The sequence below is a fragment of the Solanum lycopersicum genome, chromosome 8 (genome assembly GCF_036512215.1).
Source record: "Solanum lycopersicum chromosome 8, SLM_r2.1".
NCBI lineage: Eukaryota > Viridiplantae > Streptophyta > Magnoliopsida > Solanales > Solanaceae > Solanum > Solanum lycopersicum.
In genome coordinates, this window is record NC_090807.1 from 2,738,456 (window position 1) to 2,758,157 (window position 19,702).

At 32.6% G+C, this 19,702-nt stretch overlaps 4 protein-coding genes across 10 annotated transcripts; 3 read left to right on the forward strand and 1 right to left on the reverse strand.

Moving 5' to 3' along the window:
* Positions 1-1,864: 1,864 nt before the first annotated feature.
* Positions 1,865-7,805, forward strand: LOC101265563 (bifunctional adenosine 5'-phosphosulfate phosphorylase/adenylylsulfatase HINT4). 4 transcript variants are annotated; one of them, XR_011210984.1, is made up of 8 exons: positions 1,865-2,092; positions 2,194-2,240; positions 4,436-4,512; positions 4,624-4,690; positions 5,220-5,297; positions 5,415-5,559; positions 7,540-7,610; positions 7,718-7,786. XR_011210984.1 is itself a non-coding variant. In XM_069287720.1 (7 exons), exons 1-6 carry the CDS (start codon positions 1,985-1,987, stop codon positions 5,521-5,523), a joined length of 486 nt encoding a protein of 161 aa, XP_069143821.1. In that variant the 5' UTR covers positions 1,865-1,984; the 3' UTR covers positions 5,524-5,559; positions 7,718-7,805. The 4 variants fall into 4 exon arrangements, 3 of the variants coding, with proteins under 3 accessions (XP_069143821.1, XP_010324592.1, XP_004244571.1); XM_069287720.1 differs by lacking the exon at positions 7,540-7,610 and having other exon boundaries at positions 7,718-7,805; XM_010326290.4 differs by lacking the exons at positions 7,540-7,610; positions 7,718-7,786 and adding an exon at positions 5,698-5,756.
* Positions 7,272-11,257, forward strand: LOC101264447 (vesicle-associated protein 1-1-like). 2 transcript variants are annotated; one of them, XM_004244519.5, is made up of 8 exons: positions 7,276-7,447; positions 7,540-7,610; positions 7,718-7,799; positions 8,789-8,904; positions 9,342-9,497; positions 9,594-9,635; positions 10,395-10,472; positions 10,806-11,257. In XM_004244519.5, exons 1-8 carry the CDS (start codon positions 7,390-7,392, stop codon positions 10,917-10,919), a joined length of 717 nt encoding a protein of 238 aa, XP_004244567.1. In that variant the 5' UTR covers positions 7,276-7,389; the 3' UTR covers positions 10,920-11,257. The 2 variants fall into 2 exon arrangements, with proteins under 2 accessions (XP_069143819.1, XP_004244567.1); XM_069287718.1 differs by lacking the exon at positions 9,594-9,635 and having other exon boundaries at positions 7,272-7,447.
* Positions 11,258-11,704: 447 nt separating this feature from the next.
* LOC101265259 (autophagy-related protein 8f) lies at positions 11,705-15,053 on the forward strand. 3 transcript variants are annotated; one of them, XM_004244522.5, is made up of 6 exons: positions 11,705-12,152; positions 13,161-13,223; positions 13,322-13,377; positions 13,940-13,992; positions 14,402-14,520; positions 14,740-15,053. In XM_004244522.5, exons 1-6 carry the CDS (start codon positions 11,993-11,995, stop codon positions 14,832-14,834), a joined length of 546 nt encoding a protein of 181 aa, XP_004244570.2. In that variant the 5' UTR covers positions 11,705-11,992; the 3' UTR covers positions 14,835-15,053. The 3 variants fall into 3 exon arrangements, with proteins under 3 accessions (XP_004244570.2, XP_010324593.1, XP_069143820.1); XM_069287719.1 differs by lacking the exon at positions 11,705-12,152 and adding an exon at positions 12,169-12,235; XM_010326291.2 differs by lacking the exon at positions 13,161-13,223 and having other exon boundaries at positions 11,978-12,152.
* On the reverse strand, positions 15,028-19,043 carry LOC101264743 (uncharacterized). The gene is made up of 5 exons (XM_026032663.2): positions 18,688-19,043; positions 17,713-17,790; positions 17,542-17,626; positions 16,111-16,199; positions 15,028-15,522 (listed from the first exon to the last, which is right to left on the reverse strand). Exons 1-5 carry the CDS (start codon positions 18,976-18,978, stop codon positions 15,379-15,381), a joined length of 687 nt encoding a protein of 228 aa, XP_025888448.2. The 5' UTR covers positions 18,979-19,043; the 3' UTR covers positions 15,028-15,378.
* Between the last annotated feature and the right edge of the window lie 659 nt (positions 19,044-19,702).

A 19,702-nucleotide genomic window follows, 5' to 3' on the forward strand; every position in this document is an offset into this window, starting at 1 on the left:
AAAGGGCATTATTTTTGAATTTTCCCACAAAACAAGATGATTTCAAATAAGCCAATTACTGAAAATGACATTTTAAAATATAATGTTTTTTATTAGTGGAATCATCGCACTTGACAAATCTATTACGGAAAGTGAAAGCCAAAATTTCAAAGGATAAAATAATATTGTCTTTCATCATAAAAAAAAAAGTTAAAAAGATTTGTAAATATTGACATATCATATTAAAGATATGTATATAATGCTATAATGTGTCAGATTATTATTTGAATCTTATATTTTAAATATGTCATATATAAGATACTAAGATTTAAAAAAAATGAAATAGGAAGTTGCTTGCTTGATAATTTTTCATGTTACCTACCACGTTCAATTGTTATTCAACTTGATTAAATTTGCACGTATTGTTAAATTATATACAAATCCTAACTAATTGGTAAGACTCTATATCATTTTTATTCTATTTTTCATATTCAATTGATGATAAATCTTGATAGATTGACATGACTGATTTTTATATTATAATATTTTACAAGTTTTGTTATCCGCTCTTAAAAAACATATTTTCCTTGGACATGACATCGATTTCTAAGAACTTAATTAAACACTAGCATATATTAAAAAATAAAAAAGTAAATATTAATCTATTTGAAGGATAAATAGTACGATTAAATAACACGAAAGTATCTTAATTTTAAAAGGGAAATTTACATAAATACACTACAACAAAAAAATATTTACCATTTATAGCAATAATAAATTTTTGGGAAAATTGTATATAATAGCAAACTAATAACCTAAATTAATTGAAATAACTAGGGTTTGATTTAATTGTGCTCCATAGCAAACATTAGCTAAAATTTGCCAGCGTCTCTCTCCCAAAAATCTCGCTCGCCACTCTCCATTCTCGCTTGCCTCTCTCGCTTTATACACATAAGTGTATAATTCTGTTTCTGTTTTGTATAAAACGAGAGAAAATTGTATATACACATGCAAAAATGTATATCTTCGTGTTATACACTTAATTATACAATTTACAAACATTTTACTTCAAATATTGCAGAGAAAAAGGCCAACGAATTATACAATCGTGAATTATACAATTGCAGTGAAATACAATTTTCTCTAGCTTTATATAACAGAAGTGTATATATTGTGTTTCTATTTTTGTATAAAGCGAGAAAAACATATATCTTCTTGCTATACACTTATAATTATGCAATATACATACATTTTAATTCGATTCAACTGTATGCAAAGCAAATTATACAATTGCAGCGAAATAGGCCAGCGAATTATACAATTTAGGCCAGTGAATTATATAATTGTATATGTATAGCGAATTATACAGTTTTATGTTTGATATAGAGCGCAATTATGCAAAGTTTGCTATAGCATACAAATATGAATTTTTTGTTTGCTATATGTGAAAGTTGCCCTAAATTTTTCACGTGATCAATCTTAATTCATTTACAATACAATTTTAATGCATATTACAAAGAACAATTTATTATTCGCATATAATACAAGTTTTAATGATGGATAATAATTTTTTGCACATTTTAATACATTTATAATACAATATGTCGATTTTTTACCAAACAAACATAATATATTTCAAAAAAACAATTATAATTCATATATATTGCATACATAATTCACCTTTAATTCATATTGCAGATTTTACATAATGTTGCTATAAATAGTAATAAATAAAAAGTATCGCTAAAATCAATAATTATTTATTAAAATGTATCAAATTTATGTAATTTTTCCTTTTTAAAAATCTTCCCATCCTATGGACCGATAAACGGGCCGACCCAATCACAATATGTGGGTCGAGTCCAGTTTATAGAGATGGGCTGGTTCGAGTCTTGTTTATTCTGAGCCGGGTCGGTGGATACTCGGAGCCCCATTGCCAAAGTTCAGTACTGAGTACGTCAATGGCGATTACTCAAAAAGTGAAGAGCAAATTAACAATGGTGATATGATCCGAACAGTGACGGAGGTCGGAAGAATGACCGGAGGAGCTTTATCGGAATGTATATTTTGCCAGATTGCTACCTCTTCAACTTCAACCACTCTCCTTCACTCCGTCAGATCTCTCCTCTCACTTTTTTTTTTTGGTTCCGATAACAATCAGTCCACATGCGTGAAGTAAGTTGATGATTTTGTTTGGTTTAATTGATTTTACAGGATGATAAAGTTGTTGCATTTCAAGATATTAATCCCTCTGCCTTCAGGTTGTTCAATTTTTCATTGTTTCCTATTGTTTTTACTATAGTTGGATTCAGTATTTAATTCAAGAGTGAATGATCAAAATTATGCATAAACTATCCTGGTTTTTGAGTTTCATGCTTGAACTATTAGGAGCTCTAGTTTCCCAGGTACAACTATCATCAAATGTTCATGGAAAAACACCTTCAACTATCAATTTCCTTTTCCTAAATGAACAGTGATGATATTTCAGCTAGTAAAAGGAAACAACTGACAGCTGATGTATAATTGATAAATAGTTGATGAATCCCATTCGCTCCCCTAGCTTTAGTCTCTCAGTGTCGGCCCAGCAGAGTAGATCAGGTAGAAAAAAGAGAACAATATTTGATAAGTTGATATAGTTCAGTTAGGAAAAATTAACACGACCGGATAGTTTAGGTACAGAACTTGAAAAAACATGATCTTCAGGTGTGTTTTTGACCATTTAACTCTTAATCTAATGAATCAGTAAGCCTCAATCTCAAACTAGTTGATGGCGGACTTTAAAATAACTTGACTAACTCTCAGCTGGCCATTTGGACCTTACTATGCCGTGGGAAACTTAAAGTCAGGTCGCAGGCGGTAGTTGATTTCTTCTCATATCTCCTGGCCAGACAGAGTTACTGGATGGATACATATGTTGGTGGGAGATAGCAAGTATCCTGGGGAATTAGTCGAGGTGTTCACAAGTTGGTTCGGACAAAATTTTTATAAAAATAAAATAAAATTGGGAGTTTTGTATATAATCATTTAACTTGTAAATTATGATCCATCTTCTGCTGTTTTTTTAGTTAATTGAGCAGCACAAGTGCTTTCCTTTGCACTACATTTTGTAAGTTCTGGCTTAGTTGTTCATAGATTCCGTGAAATCCTATTTGCTGAATTTTTTGTATTGCATTTTAACTATGAAACTGATGAGTTTCATTCATATTGAGTTATATTGGCGGAGGGACATAGAAATACTTATTTCCTCGCTTTGTAGTTAATAAATACTCTACAAGAGAATCATAAAGTGGCTTTATTTTTGTATAGATGGACATGTTAATGAATTCCCTTTTTCTTCCTCTTTATGTCGAATATAGGATATACAAATGTTAGCTAGTGCTAGGATGTAATGAAGAGCTATCCCAGCTTCAAGTCTTTGCCACTTTTAGCATCACCCTTTGAAAATGAACAATTAGATACATCATTTAGCTGCACCGGAGTTCAATTGAGCAGGCTCAACTTACTTATCTCAAGTTGATAGAATGATTCTTTGGCAGTAAAACTTTTACTCTCCTTGGTAATTGTATCAAGTCAAACTAAGTCATTAGAACGGAAGGGATGACTTATGGATCTTTTATGCCAAGTTAAGTCATTAGAAATGGAGGGAGGTCTAAGGGTATGTTCAGTATGAAGAAATGATTTCCAATTTCCCATGTTCAGTTGGTCAAATATTTTGAATAACATAAACAAGCTCCTTAAAAATGAGGAAAATAACCTCTCTAGTGAAATTAGGAAAAACAAGCTCTACCAATGACATGCGATATTGATCAGGTCCTCCCCATCGTCCAACACCTCATCTTCACCCTTAGCCTCCCTAGTCCTCATCCTCGCCATCCCACAGCCCTACCTCCCGACCTCAAGTTTTCATAGTGCTTGTCTAAACTATATACAATTGCTTTTTAGGATATGCTTACCTATGGAACACAAGAAAATAAGGAAGAAACCCACTTATTTTTCAAGAAAACATTTTCCTTCATACATGACACACCCCAGTCAGTAGGAATGGAGGGAGGACTATGAATCTTGTACTTATCTTTAATGGTCATAATGCTGGCCTTCTGTTTGGCAAGTAACTAGAAATGGAGGGAGGACTATGAATCTTGTACTTATCTTTAGTGGTCATAATGCTGGCTTTCTGTTTGGCTCGTTATTTTTGGTCAATTACTCAATCAAATATTTTTAATCATGAGAAAGAAACAATATGCAGATAGTTTTGTATAATCTATTTGTTCTCCATAATTTTTTAATACTTTCAGTCAGTATATTTATTTCTAGGCGACATTGTATTATGTCTTATCTAACATGGTAATTTGATATGCCATATCGGTCATCTAATTTTACTTCCGTTGCTGGCATAGAATGTGAATTTGCAAAATCCTTTGTAATGATCTCCTCTTAATACTCAAAATCTTGACAGGCATTACTTGGTAATTCCAAAACAGCACATTCCAACTGTCAAAAACCTTCAGCGAAGCTCAGACGACTTCTCCTTGGGTAAAGTATACTTATTGGATGCATGTTTACTACCTCATTTTCTTTTGGAATCTCGATACTGCCTTATTTCTCTGTTTTCACACATCTAACTTGCAGCTTCTTTTCTTATAGTGAGTCACATGTTAGATGTGGGAAAGAGTCTGCTAGATAGGGATGCACCTCAGTCAAAGCACTACAGGTATTGTCTTTTAAACACATATACAGAAAGAAGGACTTGCATCTTCATTATCTCGACAGCATTCTATAATTTGTAGTATGTAATGAATGACATAACCACACCTAATACTCCTGAATTTTCTTTTCAATCACTTAGCAGAATAAATGCAGGCATCTAAAGCAATGTTAATCCAATGATTTAGCGAACTTGTTTTGCAATTTTAGCTTTCTGCTTTATTTTCTGGCTCTTGTGTTGAATTAAGGGCCAATCAACAGAAGCTTCTATGGAAGAAGGACTACGTTTTACAATCTTAGCCGCTAGTTGTAAGTACTGTTTTGAGGCTAGAGATAGAGAAAACAGCTGCAATGATGTAGTTGATTTCTCTAGCATACAACTTGCAAGTTCATAACCAATATATATTTTGAAATATTGTCATGCGTTCTGGAATTTAAACAATTTTGGTATTACTTTATATTTCGGGATTCTTAACATAGAAACTTATACTTGTGGATTAGGAATCCTTTTCACAACTATTTTTCCATGTTCTCAGATTTGGTTTCCATCAGCCTCCATTCAACAGTGTAGATCACCTCCACCTCCACTGCTTCGCGCTTCCTTATACTCCAAGGTAACCTTTTCTCTACATGCTTAAACTTCCTTGATACTCTAGAACATTACCTTTTCGAAAACTTTGAACTCTTCGAAGTGTTGTATATTCCCTTTTCTAATTTTAGACGTTGAACAGCTGGCGATTTATGAAATACTTATCATTGGGGCCTCTTGGTGGATTTATAGAAGTTGAAAAACTATTGGAGAGAATAAAACCACCAATTATTCATCCCTCATCAATGTAACTGGCTCTGGATTTGCGGTTTCTAATTGACAAAAGAGTAAGTAATCTGCTGATTATTATTCATTTATATACACAAATCCTAATAGATACAAATACTTGGTGATTTCTTTTCATCTATCGACTATCATAGCCTTGGTGGATAGAACTATCTAATACATATTATTGTTGGTGGAAGGTGAAAGGTAATTCGTGATCTGGTTTTTCTGCTTTTTGCGGAGAGCCACACTGTAATTAGTTGGCATGTGTTACGTTTCACAAGTAATGATGAAACGTTTATATGGGAGTCCGAAGCCTAAAGGTATAAAATATTAACAAAAAATTCAAAACGGTATATAAAATTTTATATTAACCAAAATGGCAAAATCGCTTGAACAACAACGGTTTTGCTTTTTCCGGTGGAGTAAATCGTTGTTGTTCCAGCGATTTTGCCATTTTGGTTAATATAAATTTTTATATATTGTTTTGAAGTTTTTGTTAATATTTTATACCCTTTAGGCTTCGAACTCGTTTATATGGATTCTATAGTCCATTAGCAATTGTCAAAATGAGTTGCAGATACTTATCTTATGTAATTTTTATAAATAATTTATATCAACTTTTACCTTTCGTGGATCCAAATTTCAACTTTGAATCTTAATTATATTTTCTACTAAACTATTGCTCGTAAAATTAAAATGTATAAATGATTTTTGCGGATAATTTTAGAATGTAACTTAGGTATCATCACAAATGAAACCTAGGAAATTAGAATATCGAACTAGTAAATCGTAACTATAATAGAAGAGACGTTTAATGATAATAGGTATATTTTTTAGCGGTGATATTTATTATTGTTGTAAACACATTTAATAGCAACTAAATTAATGTCATTGCACTTATAATAGCTACGATCTTAAACGATATTTATATAAAATTCTGATTATATTATCTCGATTTATTGCATTAAAAATTTACACAAATAATTAAAAGTGTCCTGAAAATTGACTTTTAATGTATGTGTTGTTGTATTACACATCAGACACAAAGTCAATTTATATGATTAGGGGTGGACCCACGTTGATGTTTAATTTCATATCAATTTATATAAAAATTTGAAAAAACGGTATAAAATTGAATATTGATCACTCAAAAAATTTTAAAAAATTTAAAATTTATCAACAAATTGTGACCGCAAAACACAACTTAAAAACATAATAAATTATTTCTTTTAAATATTTTTGACTTACCTATGTTATTATACATAGACAAAATTCTAATCATGTAAAATCGATAATTAAATACATGAAAAAATTAAATGAATTAATATATTTTTAAGAATGATTACTAAACTATTTTTTATTTATTACTATTTATAGCAATATTATGATAAATCTGTAATATGTATTAAAAGTGAATTATTTATGCAATATATTTGAATTGTAACTGTTTTTAAAATATATTATGTTTATTTCGTAAAAAATTGTCACATTATATTATAACTTATAAGTGTACTAAAATATGTGATAAATGTATTATTCATCATTAAAACTTATATTATATTTGAATAATAAATTTATCTTTCTAATATATATTAAACTTGTATTATTATAAATAAATTAAAAGTGATCAAGTGAAAAAAATGTTATTACTATAAATTATAAATATTTTTTTTATTATAGTATATTTACGTAAGTTTCCCCGAATACATTAACCTCAATAAAATCATAAAATCCATAAGAAAAAAAAAACTTATAATTTGGCATTGCCATTGGAGAGTTATACGGATCACCCCCAAATTATTTGTGTAATAATCAGTAAAGGAAGAAGAAAACTAAATCCAAAATTTCCCTTTTTACTCAATTCACTTTCTCAACAAAAAATTAAAAAAATGAGCAGTGCAGAAACAGAGCTTCTCACCATCGGTCCTCTTGAGCTCAAATTCGCATGTAATTTTTTTTTTATTTGAGTTTATCCTCTCTGTTTTTTCCCCATTTTTTTAATTTTTTTTTTTGACGTTATTTGGTTTTGATTTGATCAGTTGAGCTGAAGAAACAGATATCGTGTTCCCTTCAATTATCAAATAAAACTGAAAATCATGTCGCATTTAAGGTGCATTTTCCGTTTTTAAATTTTCTGTTTTATGATTTTTGAATTTTTTTCATAAATTTTCTTTTTATTATATAGATTTTGATTTGTTTTTGTTTTTGTTTTTTCAGGTTAAAACGACGAACCCGAAAAAGTATTGTGTTCGTCCGAATACAGGCATTGTTTTGCCTCGATCCACTTGTGATGTTATCGGTATTCACATTTTTTTTTTGTCTATCTAACAAAAATAGTATATTTTTTAAGAGATTAGTTGTTGTGTTTTATGTTATGTAACGTTATTGACTTATTAGTTCGTATTCTTATCCTGCATTTTTGGAAGTGGTGCAATTCGAACTTTTGATGACGACTTGGTCATGTGGCAATAACTTTACTAGTTGTGCAGCCAAGGGTCGGCTTCATTTGAATAAAGAAGAGACACATTTTGATATTTGGAAATAATTTAATTTTAACTTCTCGTTTTTATTCTTAGTGATGTGTTTTTATAGCTACGGAAATGTCATATGTGACACTGTTTTCTTTTATTAGTTTGTTAACAATTTAACTTAAAGCTTAGTATTTTATCCTTGATGGTATATTTTTTATAGTCGTAGAAATCTCATTACGTGTCTAAGACCGTAAGTTTCAAAAGATTTCTTTTTTTTTTTTTTGGTTGAGCTATATGTTCAGTCAAATAATGTTATATACATTAGGATATAAGAAAGTTGAAGTTATGTATATGAATTCGTAATGTCCATGTCTCTCCCTTTAAGCTTGTTACTGCAGCTCAAATGTTAACTTTGAAATTATGTTTCATCAAATTGAGATATTATAAGTTTGAGTCGGCTATCTGAATCTTCACTCCTCACTGTCCAAGTCGTTCCATTTAAGCTCATCAGTGCAGCTTAACTTTAACTTTAACTTATACTTCACCGAATTGACATACTTCATGTGTTTCAATTTGTTTGTCTGGTTTTAACTTTATACCGACTTTAAGAAAGCAAATAAGACTTTTGAATTTGTGGTCTTAAACTAAAGATATGTAGAATGTACCAAAATGTCATTTAATCTTGGAGTCTTAAACATGCTATATGGAAAGTTAGAATTAAAAAGTTGACCAAAAAAAAAAGGAACTTATCACATTGTTAGTGTCAGATTTTCGTTTCTTGGTTTGGTCGTTGAGTTAAGTTTACATCTTTTTGTAGTAACAATGCAAGCACAGAAGGAGGCCCCTGCTGATATGCAATGCAAGGACAAGTTTCTACTTCAGAGTGTCGTTGCAAGCGCTGTTACCAATCCAAAAGACATCACTCAGGAAATGGTAATCATACAAATGACTGGATCTTTTTCTTCGTTTTCTAATGCCGAGTCTCTGAATACAAGAAAAATGTACCTTTATTATCATATTGAGTTAATCGTCAAAAACACATCTGAACTATCACTTATTCATGAGTCTCACATTCCAACCATCAGTTGTTTTATTTTCCTACCTGAAGTATCATCATCTATGTATTAGAACAGACCTCGAAGTTGATTAGACCAACTATCAAATGGTGATAGTTCAGGTAAGAAAAGGGAACGCTTGATAGTTGAGGTGTGGAACTCATGAAAAAGCGATAGTTCAGATGTATTTTTGATCATTATCTCTATCGTATTAACTTACCTTACTGAAATGTTTGATAAATAGGTGGATAATGTTTTGGTCGTTGTTGTTACTCAACCATTTAAGCGTAGTGAAGTTTGTTGATCTCTTTGTAGTTCAATAAGGAGCCTGGACGCGTTGTAGAAGAGTGCAAATTGAAAGTGATTTACCTCCCCCCTCCTCAACCACCATCCCCCGTGGCAGAAGGATCAGAAGAAGGTTCTTCACCGAGGCAGTCCTTGACAGAGAATGACAATCAAAATGGTTCTGAGGTTGTTTACTAAATCGTTTAATTCTTATTTATCGTCTTTAATTAGTTTTCCAGTCTTACTCTTGATGAAACTTGATTTATATGAATGTCATTGCAGCTCACAAGAACATTTCTTGAAACTCATGACAAATCTACAGAGGTGAAATTTCTAATACAATTCCACACATTTCGTCCCATTTAAGTCAAATAACATGTGTGTGTATCTTAGTTTACTCCATAACTTTGAGGGAACCATAGCCTGACAAAGGGTTCGGTCCAATTTGGACGCCCATTTAGGAGGTGCCAAACAGACCCCATCATTGATTTGAGATCTTGATAAGGTGAATACCCAGTCTATTCAATGCTAGGCCATAATGAGTATAAGGACCTCAAAAAAATCTCTTTTCGTCATATGAACTTTAAGGTGTATGAAGTTTCATATTTGATTTTTAAGCAGAACGATAGAGACTTCATTTAACTTAGGTTGATCTAGGCCAGAGACAGACCTACGTCAAGATAATCCCACCTTTGAAACACTTTGGTAATGCTCCCAACGTCAAGTTTTGTATACGTTCTATATCTGTGTTATTTACGGATGTTATTGTGAGTTATAAGTTATGAGTTCTGAACCCCACAGCTTACTTGACGATATAGTCCAAGTGCTGCATTATACATGTCTCTCCTCGTTCTATTAGTGGTTGTTTGGTTCACGGACTAAGTGATTCCAGAACTAATGAAAAAGTGATTGCATTTTTCCATGTCCTCAAACAAGTTGCGGCCTTTTTTGCATAATGCATTTGCATCGCTGCTCTTAAATCATCAAACGTAGGATGTTTGCAGCTAATGATTTTATAAATATGCTTGCATGGAGATACAGTTTTTTCCGGGCAACATGGCTAACGTAGACGTGTTATTTCAGGCAAAGTCTCTTATTTACAGATTGACGGAGGAGAAAGCTGGTGCTCTACATCAGAGCAACAGACTTCGTCAAGAATTGGTAAGGAATCACATTACTTTCTTCGATTGATTCTCGTGTTTTTAGAACTCCAATACTTGTATTATGCAGTTTCTTGTGTAGAAACAGAATTGTCAGCTGAACTTGTGTAGAAAGACAAATAGTCTGCTCTGCAACTTTTGCGTTATGAGTGGTTGTTATATCTTTTATAGCTCGGACTCTCCAAAAAAAATGTTGTCGCACCTGTGTCAGATCCTCCAAAACGCTACTATACTTTTAGAGGATCTGACATATACCAATCAACATTTTTGAAGAGTCTGAATAACATAGCTTTTAGTTACGTACAACGGCTTACTTCTGCAACACTGTCTGCAGGAAATTATGAGGCGCGATATCAGCAAAAGCCGCAGTGGTGGTGTTTCGTTCAAGTTCGTCATCGTCCTTGGCTTGATTGGTGTAGTTATGGGCTACATTCTCAAAAGTTCATGAACAATCACTATATTTTCCATCAAAATGTTTGTTTTGTCAACCTCAGAGAAGCATTGAGGTGAAAAAGAAAAGAGGCTAGCCAAATGATGATTCTACTTGGTTTAGCTGCACTTCCTTTGTAAGAAAAAAAAGTTGTCTATTATTTGCCTGCAATCTCTATGTAAAAGTGTCTGATTAGCTCAAAAAGAAGTTGCAACAACTTTAGTTTTGAATTTTTTTCACAATAACTTTGTATCTTTCTCTTTTTTTTTTTACTCATTCGGTTTCCGATTCCTATATTGGATTTCGATTAAGTCTGAATTCACACCGAGAAGTTTCGATAAAATATTGACATAATACATACATGTGCCATTTAACTTGGTTTCATTTCACATTTATATCCTCAAACTTAGAATATGCACAAATGGACAGACACTTAAATTTATATAAAGTTGAACAAGTAAACACAGTAGCCCTATGTGACACAATAGGACGCAAATTGTCATGTAGGATGTATGTATTTATTTGTTCAATTTTACACAAGTTTAAGTGTTTACTTGTACACACTCAAAGCTAAAAAAACAAAAATATAAAATGAGATAAAGTTAAAAGTTATATTTCTGTATTATTGCTTAAAATATTTCTTACACTACCCGTAGGAAATCGGAGGAATGGAGAAAGAGTAAATATAGCTAGTTTTGATAAGTAAAAGGATAAATATAGTTCTAAAGTATTATCGAAAAGATATATCTATCGAAAAAAACAAATAGCATATTATATTAAAAATAGTGTAATAATGCAAAGATGAAAGACTTTCAAATATGTACTAAGGAATATTCTAACTGTATGTCTCTAGCGTTTAATAATCGTGATATTTAACTTAACTTATAATTACTTTTAATTATAAAAAATATAACTAATTTTATGAGCAAATATTATTTTCTAAGAATACAAATATCGAAATAATTTTATCTATCAATTAAGATTGTTTGACTTTTATCTATGATTCTTGAAGCCTACGTATGCTCATATCTCTAAGCAACCACACACAATTTTTTTTTTTCAAATATTTTATATAAAATAATTACTTGATAATGATAAAAAAAATTAGGCTACATACATTATTTATAGAGTCCAAAAAAACAAAGCAAAAGAAAAAAGTTTTTTTAATCATTCAATTCAATCAAACCTACTACTATAATCTTCCCATTTTTTTTCCCCCTTTTCTTGTTCAATCATTCTCTACAAAAAAAGGTATAATCTTTATTCCCTTTTTTAAAAAAAAAATCTCAATTTTTTTTGGGTATTGTGGCACAGAACTGATTTGGGTTTTTGAGGTCAAAATTGATTGATTTGAGTTCAAGATTCTTGCTTTATCAATTGGGTGTTTGTTTTTCTTCTTATTTCAGTTAATTTATTGTGTTATTTACTTCTGGGGTTATTTGATTTTTCTGTTTACTAAAGAAAATATGGGGTTGTAGTTTTTTTTTTTTTTTTTTTTGAAGGAATTGGATTATTTGGTAATTGGGTATTTCAGTTTTAACATAAAGATTTAAGCTTTTTTTGCTATTTATTTTTAAGCCAGGAGAATTAGGATTTGATGGTGTTATTAGCTTTATATCAGTTTAATCTTTTGTTAAGTTTGTAGGATTTGTTAATCTTTAGTTGTTTTTAGAACTGATTTAGTAGCATTAGATAGTATTCGCGTAGTATCTTATTCTTCGACTTTTTGCTTGCTTTCATTTGACTTCCTTTGAGTTAAGGGTCTATTGGAAACAACCACTTTACCTTACTAAGATAGGGATAGGGATAAGGTGTGCATACATTATATCCTCGCTATGCCAAACCCCACTTGTGGGATTACACGTCATATTTGATTGTTCTTTTTCCCCTTTTTAGTAAGCATTAGATAGTATTCACATAGTATTTGTATTCTTCAATTTTTTGCTTTGTTCATCTTGCTTGCAATGTTGCTCTTGATTTCATTTCTTTTGAGCCGAGGGTCTCTTGGAAACAACCACTTCACCTTAAAAAGATAAAGATAGGGATAAGATGTGCGTACATTTTATCCTTGTCAGACCTCACTTGTAGGATTACATTGACTTGTGATGATGTTGTAATCTTTGATTGTTGTTTTGCAAGGAAATATAGGTTGTAATGCTTTTATTCTTTTGTTTTGTTCGTTGAAGAAATCGGGCTTTATTTTGTAATGATATGTCAGTTTAACATAAAGTTTTTTTGCTTTTTGATGGTTGAATTCAGGCATATATATATATATATATATAAATATGGCAAAGAGTTTGTTCAAGCAAGAACATGATCTTGGTTTGTATTGAACTTTTGTTTTGTGATTTTTTTGCATAATGCTTTGTGAAGTAGGGTTATTGTTGTTTTCTGACTCTGTTGTTTTGTACGTTTTGCAGAGAAGAGACGCGCTGAAGCTTCTAGGATTAGGGAAAAATACACAGATAGGATTCCGGTGAGAATTAAGTTTTTTCATTGGAAATTTTCGTTGTATTATACAAATTTTGTTTGTGGTTGTTGGTTGGCTTCTATTTGAATGTAATTACTTATGTGCTGTTTATGCTTGGTACATAATTGTATGGACTTTGAGTGAATTGGCAATCTGTGTTGCTATGAGTCTCTGAAAATGCACTACTTTCGTGACATTTTTCAAGAGGCCGAGCAACATAGCTTCAAAATCTCTGTTATACAGCGTTATCTGATGCCAAACTGCATTTTGAATCAGAAAGCAAAATACATGATACATGATCATCATTGGTAATTTTTTTTGTCTCAAGTAAAACAGGGTTTGGCTTCTCATGTTTAGTGTATTAGCAAATTAGGCTAAAGTGTTGTTGCTTTAGTATTTTATTCTCTTCGAGTGTCTTGTGGGCTGAAGTCTGCTCATTTGTTCCAAACCAGAGTTTCTAGTTTCAAGATCGCGCTTTTAGTACGCGTGTGGTGAGATGTTCCAAGCCCGGTATCTACTCTCCTATATTCTCCGCGGCTTCTGTTGACTCCATTTATATGATGTGCAGGTAATAGTAGAAAAGGCTGAAAGGAGTGATATTCCCAACATTGACAAGAAAAAGTAAGCATCCATCAATATTTTTCTCATTATAATCCATCTAAAGACTCTAAACGCTCCATCGTGCTGTAAATCTTTGTGTTCCTATTTCGTTTGTTTAGAACATGCCATGTTCATGAGTATATAATCACTTCCTCCTTGGCGAATGACGTTCTCCAAAACTTGATTAACCTTCTCCTTGGCAAAGGTTCTTTTAATATTTTTATCATAGCTTTTTTACTCTTGCATTTCTTTCAAATCATTTTCTGTCAGAAACGACCTCTCTATCCCCACCAAGGTAGGGTTGAGGTATGTGTACGCGCACCCTCTCCAGACCTCACTCGTGGGAATTAGATATGTTGTTGTTAACTATTGTCGTCTTCACCACCAAACTAATACATAATATGTTTTTCGTCAATTGACATAATTGCAGGTATCTTGTCCCAGCTGACTTGACGGTAGGGCAGTTTGTGTATGTCATTCGAAAAAGGATTAAATTGAGTGCAGAAAAGGCAATTTTCATATTCGTCGACAATGTCCTACCACCAACAGGTGAGTGAGTGCTAATCTCCAAAATGTTTTGGTGTTTTTTTTCCAGGGAAGAACTTTATATGTTCAAACTTTGGAGTATTTCAATTGAAATAATGAGTTTTCACTCACAAATCATCATCAGCTTTATCTTCCAGAAGTATTTTTCGAATTTAACTTCAAAAACACACTCTTTTCTCCAATTTCTGACAAAATAATAGCCAAACCCCTCGCGCTTTACAGGTGCAATCATGTCTTCCATCTATGACGAGAAGAAGGATGAAGACGGTTTCCTTTATGTTACCTACAGTGGAGAGAACACATTTGGGGAACCTTAATTTGGTGTAGCTTTCATGGTATTGACAGTGGATCATTTGCTTAAAGCTCTCATTTTCATCGTCCATCGACAGTGAAAATCACTTGCTGTTTCCATCTTTATATAGGTTTTTAGTAAATAACAAGAAGTTGTGTATAGCTCATACCTGTGTATAGTTCAAGAAAACAAGTACTAAAATCTTGTGGCAAGTGATGTTAATAAACAGTTGAATTCAGTCTCATTGATAATTGTGTTATTTTCCTGGAACAATTTCTTTAACTTGCATGTATGTATATACTGCATCATATGGTTTCACTCCAAGAGTCGTTACTTCATTCATTCTTCTCAAGATAACACTAAGACAAAGAACACCAATGGAGTACTCGCGCACCCCTCACTCACCAGCTACAGCTCGGAAAAGTAAGCAGTGAATCCGACCAACCATTTGTGTAAAGATCTTGATAATCCAGCAAGGAAATGGTAAAATAACCGTAGAAGTACAAATTTAATATCGATACAAGTTCAAACCTCAAAATGGCACAGGCTTTTCGAGGAATGGGGTCAATCTAAGCACCGCTGCAGTTGACGATGAAAGGTTTAACAAACTTGATGAATTCTGAAGTCCTCACCCCCAGTTTAAGATCAATCTCACCGCCTCCTAACCAGAAGAAGTCAGGGCTGAGTTTGGCAATTGCTTCATCCAAAATCACCTGGTAAATTTAGTAGCATAAGTTGCATTTGCAGTCACAATACTAGTACCACAAATATTTTCCTAATATGGTTAGGAGCATATGTGTTTGCTGTGGCCTAGTGGTAATGAATGACATCTCATATTCAATTTCAACGGAGACCAAAGAAACTACATGTACATCTCCAAGCCTAGGTGGAAAGAGTTACTTGATACCTATATGTTGGTGGGAAGTATCAGGTACCCCATAAGGATAGTCGAGGTGCACACAAACTGGCAGGGTAAATAACATTTTTAAGCTTAAGGGGTAAGAAAAGATGTTTGAATTTAATCTCGAATGTTTGTGGTTGAATCATGACTTTGAAAGAAATCATCAAGAGAACATGAACTCATAATATCCACTTTTCAATTCATACGTTTGCTTCTACTGATGAAAATCATTTTCTTTAGTTGCTGACAACGTTTCAGTAGAACATCGATCTTCAGACCAAGTTTCAGCACATTTTTTGAACCACAGTTCCCTAGGTACACTTTATATATAAACCTATAAAAAGGAGGGTGCACTAGGCAACATTTAAACAGAAGTTCTTAAAAAGCAAAGAGTGAATACCGGTATATCTGTTTTCATGCCAACACACGTAACTCCATTGTGTTCAAAACCAGTCAGTTTGATTGATGTCTCCTCGGGAGCAAGTCTCACTGCAAAAAGCAGACAATAGCGAATATTATTCTACATGAAGTGTACAACATAATGTGACTCCAAATATTGGCACAACTCATTAACTTGTACATGTTTCTTACAAAACATCAACAACCAAAAATATAGTACTCTCTACATTAAGAAGGAGAATTAAGACAAACAAATTGAGCAGGAGGAGTTATTATAAGCAGCAAAGTGCATAGATCAAGTCTCTCAACCTCATAACTTCAGTTCTTTACTGCGTGTTTCCTAAGTGAATAATTTATTCCAGTTTCTCTTAGTCTTGTATCCAGTGGCTGAATCATAGTTAACACGCTCATTCAGAGCATTACTGGCTGAGAACACAGAACTTCATGACAGTGTATCTACCAGGTGAAACTAAACAAATCATATAAAGCAGCACAACCGAAATACTATTAGCAGATCATTTAAGCATACCATCTAAACAGTAGAATAACAATTTATTCCTGAACTACATGCTTTCTTATAACAACCAGTCAATAAGCTGCAACTTGTGAGAGACAATTACATCGCGTGACAACTCTTACTCCCATCACTTGGGGTGGCTCTCTAATATGCTCAAGTCCAAGTAAACCTCATAACAAGATAACATTACGCCAAAGTCATCTCCAACAAAACAAGCACATGAAGACTATAACACGTACAGTTAGCAGCGGCCAACTCTCTTTTTCTTTTTTCGACCATTAAATATGCAGAAGAGGACATCCCAAAAAGCGACCTCAATACAAGAAATATGTTTGATAAAGTTCATTACAAAAAATATATATCTGAGTCTTTCTCCTAAAAGTTGCAAGGTTAGAGTTAAACTACAAAAGATTCTAAAGTACGTGACTGGCCCGAGGAAGACAAAAAGATTGCTTCTTTGTACTTAATAAGACATAAACATATACTTCAATCAACAAGCATATGCAATACAAATAAGCATGTCTCATTTATGTTATTGATTGCATCTTTACACTCCGTAAAACATAACACATACTTTGACTATGCAATATATATATATATGCAGATTTCATATATGGTTATTCATTTTGTTTGTATATACATCAAATATTACCTGAGTAGAGGGGATTGGATGTAGAGGATTTCTATAGCCAAACCCAACTAATTTGGATTGAGGCACAGTTGATTCCTTGATTGATACATCAAAAGCCTACACAATTAATATGGTCTTTTCTGCAAAGTCTTTTCTTAGAATGATCAAATTAACACTTCTAATTCGATATTTTCATACAGGGTTAAGATTCTCCAATTCATTTTTCATTCAAATCACTTTAACTGCTACACCTAATGAATATGCTGTTTAGAGAAGGAACTTACTGTTGAATTTCTTTTTGGCTATCTTGCCATCATTGAGTGTGTATAGGAAATTCTTCACAGTCTCAGCATTAAATCTAGCAGTATACTGCAATTATGATAGTATAAGAAGAACGTTAGATTAGTCATACATACTATTTCTAGACCCCAGAACTGAAGTTGCACAACAGTTACCTGTACAACTACGACATAGTACTTTGAATTGTTACGATCACTACAATCAGTGATATTAGATGGGGCTTGAGTATTTACCTGCATTTGAGCAGACAAATTTGACTAAGATAGGATAGAGTCCCTTCTAAAGAGACATCGAGATATTTTAAAGTTAAAAGCACATACAACAACAACAACATACCTAGAGTAATCCCACAGGTTGGGTTTTGTGAAAGGTAGTGTACCCCCCCACATACACACCCGAAGTCAACAAAAAACAAAGGAAAAGGAGCATGCAAATCATAACCATTTTCAACACGAGAATTTCATGTATTGGATTGCACGCTAGTACAATGAAATTTTATTTGAGATAACTGTGGTTGTTCTCATAACCATGTTTCCAACTTTCAAAAATGCAAAACCATTAAATTACTCAAGCCTTAAACTTTGATGTGTTTTTTCTTCGACAAGCTAACTTTTATAAGTATTGTTTTACTGCTTTCTTCCTCTACCACTAATATACACAAGTCAAAATGAATATCTTAAACATTGTGCCCAATCAAACACCATTATAAATTGAAACAGATGATCTATTAATTTTGTTCGCAATTGAGAATCTAAACAGTGTTCCTATTAGACACTTCCAATTTAAACTTTGAAAAACTTCTCCCATGCTATCAAGAGTCTATTAGGTAGTTAAAGATAAAATCTGTCATCTCCTTTAATTATACACATCAACCTCAATTCAAATAGACCATAGGTTTTACTGCTTGTTGAGGCTAATGCATAAGTGGTTAACTCATCTACCAAACCAAGAATACTTGACAACTCCTAAAAGCGAATAGAAAAAGTCCAATATATAAACTGTATCAATTTTTCAGATGCTCAACAGAATTTACAGACTAATTTAAGGGACTGTATTAGTCCTAATACTATTACGAAATTAATACCAAATGCTTGTCTTAAGACATGAAAATGAAGATAGGTAGGAGGTACCAGAACAATGCTTTTGCAGAGATGGTGAACGGATGCAGCGCCTAAAACATCACGACGAGCTTCGAGAGGCCAATCATAGTAATCAGAGGCAACACGCTTGAAGCAGAAATCTCTGACGCCATTCCCGAGGAGAATGGAGGATAGGCAGTCCACGGTGGTGGTGTCGTCGGCGACCGCGGTACTGGCGGCGGAGAGAGGAGTATCGCCGGTAGGAAGAAGAGAGAGCTCGAGGTTTGTTATTCGTTGAAGGATTCGGGTCTGGAGTCGCTCCAAATCTGCAAATGACTCCATTGCCCCCTCAACTCTTACCCTTTGGTACTTTGTGGCTATTGGACTACAAAATGTTTCTGTTTTTACGATTAGTATTGCTTCGAAATATTCGAGCTCTAATATAAATATTTAATATCAAGTTAAAATTGAAAAAAATACTCGAGCTTTAATATAAATATTTGACATCAAGTTGAAATTGGAAAAAAAAGGTATTGTGGCTCTAGTTAATGCCTAATTTAGTGTGGTATCTTGGTTTTCTTATCTTTCTCTGAATATTTAGGGCTCGTTTGGCCATAAATTTTTTAAATAATATTTGGAAAAAATTTGACAAATAATGTTTGTTCATACAATTTGTCATTATTTGGCAAATATTTTTGGCAAATATCCCAAATTTCCAAATACTAGTTTTTTCTAATATTTGAACCAAATATCATTATTTGGGATATTTTAAAAACTAAAATTTTACCCCAATCTTTTATCTTTTACAAAAACACCCTCTCTAGTAGTTGCTTGCGTTGTATTACATCATTTTTTACGTGAACACCAAAATAGTGATGAAATATTTAATGAATATTAAATAATGATATGATTGTTGATGAAAATTATTAAAAATTGGCTTTAGGTAACAAAGTCACGTACTTTATCTACTTCACGATGTATGGAATAATTTTTGTTGCACTCACTCCAAATTATCACATTGCTTCATTGTCATGGACATTATTTGTTATTGTTGTAACTAACATTC